This window comes from Falco peregrinus, chromosome 2 (genome assembly GCF_023634155.1).
Source record: "Falco peregrinus isolate bFalPer1 chromosome 2, bFalPer1.pri, whole genome shotgun sequence".
In the NCBI taxonomy this organism is placed as follows: domain Eukaryota; kingdom Metazoa; phylum Chordata; class Aves; order Falconiformes; family Falconidae; genus Falco; species Falco peregrinus.
In genome coordinates, this window is record NC_073722.1 from 53,680,638 (window position 1) to 53,686,637 (window position 6,000).

Sequence of the window (6,000 nt, forward strand, 5' to 3'; positions counted from 1 at the left end):
CCTCTTGTCCTCATTGCTTCTTTAAAAAGAACTAAAAAAAAGCCCCCAACAACCAATGCTCCCTTCCTCCCAAACAAGACAGTTCTTCAGTACAATGATCAACAGCACCACTACAGCATAACTGAGTTCATTCCCAAATTCCTTGTCTGACTGAATTTAGCGACCAAACTCATGCTACTTTAACAAAGTTTCCTTATATTTATGACTCAAAGTTTTGAGAAGAAGAACTAGAGAAACCCTAATGAAAAAACATAACGTCTGATTAAGTGTTGGACATCAATTTGACATAACAGCAGTTCTGAAAAAACTCTGTCTAGCCAAATTTACGTCCAGTGTCTTGTTTGGTGACCTCAGCTTTGTACTCCGCAGAGCTGTGTTTGTTAAATCCTGTCGATTTTCCTTAGCTCAAAACTTGATACAGGCAATTTTATTAATAGCTCCTTTAAAAGAAATAGTAAAGATAGATTTTAGCTAGGGTGTTACATTCCCAGTTAGAAGCAAGCTTTCCACCACTGCATCAACTTGGATCACACAAAATAATACTTGTAGCCTAATTCTGACTCATGCTGATGGCAAGTTGCTATCTGACACAATACCACAATTTAAATGCTGAAAAAAAGCTCCTTCAGAAGTTTCTGAGAAGAAAGTGGACACTTTACCTTGAGCCTCTGTCGCCTACCGGGGTACACAAGCACGTTCACACAGAGAAACCCCAAAGCTGCCACTTACTTGAGAACCTGCTGCCTAATGTTATTTCTCAGCTGGTTCTTGTTGAGATGAGGACTCCAAGTATGAGTTGCCAAATGATTGGAAACAAAGTTGTCAACACGCTGTCTCAAATTCTGGTAGGCAGGCTAAAAAGCAACAACAGAGAGGTTGGACAGGAGGGTTTTGATACTCAGTTAGCCTCCCGATGGCCGGGGTGGAGGAGCTGGGAGCCCCGTCGGACCCCCCCAACGCACTGAAGGCGCCGCCGCTCCCACTCCTTCCCGGCGACCTCGGCCTGTTACAGGCGCCCGTACGGCTAAACCGCTCCGCAAAGCCCGGCGCGCCCGCGCCGCCGGCCGGCCCACGCTCCCCGCCGAACCCTCAGGCTCCAGCCCTGCCCCGGGGTCGCTGCAAAGAGCCCCGGTGCCACGGGCCGAGCCGCAGCCCCGCGCGGGCCCAGGCGGCTGCTCGCCACCCCCGAGAGCGGGGCGCAGCGCCCCGCAACCCGCCGCCACCCCCGGGCCCGGCCCCGCCGCTCCCGGCCTGCCACTGACGTGCCGGGACTGGGGAGAGCCACCGGCGCCCGCCCGCCCCCACCTTGGTGTCCACGTCGGCCAGGCAGTCGCGGCGGAACTGGTCGAAGAGCCCCTGGCTCTTGAGGTGGTTGACGATCATGGAGACCAGCTCGGGCTCGGCCGCGCCGCCCCCCGGCAGCGGCGGCGGCTGCTGAGGGGGCGGCGGCGGGGGCGGCGGCGGCGGCTGGGGGTTGCTGGCCATGGGGGCGGCGGGACGGCGCGGCCTGCGCAGGGCACGGCTACCGGCTCTCCCGGCCGAACCCCAGGACGGGGCTTGTTACCGAGCAGCGGCCGCGGCAGCACTGACCCCGGAAGCGAAAGGGAACGGAGGGAGGAAGCGCCGGGAGACGAGAAGGGAAGCAGGGACGCCGCCGCCGAGAGCGGCGCCATCGGCGCGGGGCGAGCACTGGCGGAGCCGCGCGCAGCAGCCGCGGGCCCTTTAAGGGGACGAAGGGGGGCGGAGCCGCTCGCGGCCCGCTCCAGTGGGGCCCCGATCCCGCGGCGGCGGCGGCGACGGCGGCGGGCGGGGGGCAGGGGGGCGGCCGCGGTGGGCTCTCGGCCCCCACCCGCCTCGCCGGTAGCCCCCCGCGCGGCGCGGGCGCGGCTGGGCGCTGCGGGCAGCGCGGGGTCGCCCGCCACCCCCGCCGCCCGCCGCCCGGCGCCGCGCCGCTGCCGCGCTCCCCGGCCGTGCCCCCACAGCCCCGCCCCGCGGCCCGCCCCTTCCTGCGCTGGCCGCCATCATGGTGGGGGCAGCACCGCGCGTTTCCTCCCTGAGGCGCGGGGCGGGGCCGGGGCCTGCGGCCGTCCGTGGCGGCGGGCGGGATGTCGGGCCGGGGCTGCGGGCTGCTAGTCGCCGGGGCGGCCGGCCGGGCGGCTCCCGGGGCGGTGATGCCGGCGGGCTGTACGGGAGCCGGACGGCGAGGGACGGGCGGCCTCCCCTCAGGGCGCCCGGGAGTTGTGAGTGGCGGCTCACGGACGCTTCCTCTTCGCCCGCCCCGGGCCCTCCCTCCTCTGCGTCAGGGGGCGCCGCTGCCGCCCCCCCGAGGACCGCGGGCGGCTCGGGCCTGTGTGTGGGGACCCGGGCCTTGCCTCAGCCTGCCCGGGGCCGCGAGTGGCCTGGGTGAGGCACCTGGGGAGGTGACATTTAACATACTTGGGTTGAAGCATGTTTCCTTTGGCTTTCAGCGCGTTCCTACGTCCTTTCCTAATGCAAATGTTTTCAGGCTGACTCGTTTGCCACTTGCTTTGTCATGCCTTCTTTAGTTTTTCTCAGTCACAACCGTTTAATGTGCCGTCCTGAAGTCTTGTCAGTGGCACTAACCACTCCTCGCTCCTTGAGTGTCTTCTGTTTCCACAGTCTGAAGCCGAATTCAGTGCAGGCTGTGGGCTGGCAATTTGCAGGCTGACCTGTTATGACTAAAACAGGAACCCGGAAGCAGTAAAAAACTGGAAATAGGGAAGTTAATTTCATTATACTTGGGACAGTGACTGAGGGATAGTACTGTCTTATTGGGTGTGGTTTGGCTTTCCAGTGTCTTGCATAGGTGGCTGAGCTCTTGTCCTACCCAGCATGGGTAAGGATGAAAGGACGTGTAAAAATACACTCAAGAGAAAGAATGACTGGCTTACAGAAAAGAAAAGGGACTTGGGAGTAACAGTGTTTTGGTTACACACATGTTGTGGCATGATGAGTGGAGATCTTGTCCAACTACAAATATTAGGAATTTCCCTCTGCAAAAAGTGTTAAAAATCAGTTTGACTGTAACGGCAAGAGTGTCAGGATTGTTATTGCAGACTTAGAAGCAGGTTAGAAGTGTAAAGCCTGACTGTAGTTTTCCTATTGTAAACTAAGTACTCCTAGACTATTTAAAATTCTACAGAAGGAAACAAATCTGACAAGTATTTAAAAGTATTGTGAGATTTTTATCTCTGGATACTGGAGTAATTAAAAAAACCTAGCTTCTCTGTAGTTTCATATTTTCTACACAGATGCCTGGAAGGATTAAAGCACGAAATTCAAGAGGGATGGGGAGTCTGCAGCTTGGAGCTTGGTACAGCCCCTACTGGTATATCCAAACATGTGATATACTGACTTCTACATCTCTTCTCATGGAAGAAAAGTTCCTTTGCTGCTGACTAAAGATCATGTAGCAGTAAGCAAGAAAGGGCAGAAGCGAAGGGTATCATTTTAGTAAATGCACCTGCTAATTTTAGAAATAGTGTGTGACTTACTGTGACAGTGAACAAAAATTGCAGACTTTACTGGGAAATTACCATTTTCAAAATTTTTTGTTAGGAAAAGGCACTGCAACTTCCTTTTTTTTTGGGGGGGGGGGGGGAGGGCAGGAAGTGGCGGGGGGTGGATAGATGTCCATTTTGGTTCCTCCTCCCTCCTCCCAATCAGGGGTGGTACAGAAAAATGAGAAAAGAAATTATTTTAACAGTGCGAGCAAGATACCTGCCTCACAGGACAGTATACCATTAAACATACAAGATGTCATGGACAACCTGGAATATCTGTGGCCTTTGTCTCAGACTATGTTAATGAATGGACTGTGAAAGATGCATACTAGGGGGCAGGAATCCGTTAATGGGATTTGGGAATTTAAGGGCTATCGGGGATCAGTTATGCCCAGGGGTCTGAAACTATTGCAACAAGCAGTCTGTACCCCAATTGATTTAGCAGCTGAATGTACAAGGTTGTTCTGTGCTCTGAATTGCATACTATCCCATGTTTCATCCAATTTACTGAGTGTTGCATGCTTGTTGGATATCTTATTTATCAAATAAAATATATTTATCCTAAGTGCTGGCTGAAAATGGCTTTTTTGTTGTCTGGGGCCAACTGTACATTTTCCTATGGGAAGATGCCGTAAAGGAAACTGGAAGCATCCTGAAAATAAAACAATGAATTTAATTAAACCAAAACCAGCCCTTTGTGTTCTCAGTTTGTTTTAAGGATGCTTTGCAGTCTTATACGAGCTGAGATATGGTTACATGAAGCCTTGTGTGCTAGTAAAGTTACATTATTTATTGGTTGTTCTATAGTATAACTATACAAAGAATTATGAATGTGCGACTAAATGTTAAGCCATCTTGCTGTTTTCAGTGAGCTCACAGATGAACTTACATTTTCAAGTGTAATTGTTTCAGTTGTTCCAGAGCTATTCAGTACTTACCGTTGTTTATTTTGTACTCAGTATTTATCTTTGCAGTTTACTGTAGTTGTTACAGTCATTTGATGTACTCACTTAGTGATGCCTGATACCCAATGCTAGTAAAATGTTATTTGTGAGATAACAGCTTGAAAAAGGCTTGTCAGATAATTAACAGAAACAGTTTGGAGTGAATACAAAGGATTTCTTTTTTTTAGTATTTTGTCGTGCTGAGTCGGACTCCTCTCCTTGTTTGCTGTCATAGTCCCAGTTAAATGTCCTAACCTGTATTGCTGTTATCACTTGAATTTACACATACTTCATAGCTTCCCTTATGCTTGGAACAATTATTTTTCCGGACAGTCCTGAGTACCTCTGCTAAACTTTCTGCTTTTTCCATATTCACCTCATTCCTCAATTTTCACTTATGTAAACAGTTGAATTACATAGAGTGTCTTGCATTGCAGATTTTCTGTACACTGAATTATGCTTTTTCTAACATAATCTGGAATATTTCTAGTGTTAACATCTGTGATCCCTAATCACAGTATGAGAATCTTCATTTCATACTCTGGGTTCTGACTGTAGTGCGTTTTACTTTACGTGGAATTTTCAGCAAAATGTTTCTGTTTAAAAAAAATAAATCATGTTGCTGTTGTTTATTCATTTTTTTATATCCTGAAACCTACAGCCCCTGCTGTGGGTATTTACACACTGGTAATGACTACACTTACGTTTACATTCTTTTTCAGGGAAACAGTCTCATTTTAAAATATTTTTGACATCTATTTAATGTGAAAAGTCTCAGCAAAGTTTGTAATATCTTCTTACTTAATAAAGTAGATAACAGATATTTCTTAATTCCAGCTACAGTTCTTGAAGTGCAGGCAACATTTAAAGTGCTGGAGAAATACTAAGATATGAGACAAAGAAAAAGGAGGTGCATATGATATTGTGGGAACAAGAAGTTTATATGGCTGCAAGAGGAGACTGGACAAGTACATGAAAGTAGGACAAGTCACGAAATTCAGGGAAAGTGCTTCTGGCTCAGAGTGTACCTGCACTGTGTGCTGCTGTGGGCTGGGAGAATATATCGTTCTCTTTCTCGCTCTAGGCTTGCTTTTGGTCTCCTGAATCAGATGCAGGACTGTGAGGCTGGACAGAGCAGTTTCAGCCATTGATGTCATGGCAGCAAGCCACGCAGCTTGTGATTTCAGATTAATGTCTTTTTGTCTCAGGTTATGGTTGAGTAATTGGGGACATAAATAGAATAATTATGCCACCTCTAAAGCAGGAAATCTACCTCTAAATAGCAATAAAATAATATATTGAATTTGGGAATAGTTATAGGTAGTAGTCTAAGTCAGAATAAAGCACCTGCAATAGCTCATTTTTAGACAGTGTCGCAGCAATTTTATTCTGTGAATGCCTGCCACAAGCATCAAATTCAGACTGGCCAACATCACCAACTGCTTTAATGAATGTTAATAAAATTAAATTTTCTTCAAGTCAGTTTATACCGTAGCTGGTAAAAGAGGTAACAGAACTTGGCAGGTTAGCTG

General features: G+C 49.4%; 1 protein-coding gene across 7 annotated transcripts in view; it reads right to left on the reverse strand.

The window, feature by feature from the left end:
• The window catches only part of BOD1L1 (biorientation of chromosomes in cell division 1 like 1), a 39,655-nt gene extending 36,043 nt beyond the window's left edge, over positions 1 to 3,612 (reverse strand). For 4 of the 7 annotated variants that reach the window (XR_008745575.1, XR_008745576.1, XR_008745577.1 and 1 more), the window contains exons 1-2: positions 1,306 to 1,485; positions 730 to 854 (exon numbers count right to left, since the gene is read on the reverse strand). Coding sequence is in view for 2 of the 7 variants with exons in the window: in XM_055794397.1 (XP_055650372.1) it covers positions 730 to 854; positions 1,306 to 1,485 (305 nt within the window). In the remaining 5 variants the exon portion in view is untranslated. Of the gene's footprint in view, positions 1 to 729; positions 855 to 1,305; positions 1,487 to 2,436 lie in introns of those variants that run through there. The other 3 variants (XM_055794397.1, XM_055794396.1, XM_013303779.3) reach the window with 2 other exon arrangements.
• Positions 3,613 to 6,000: the final 2,388 nt, after the last annotated feature.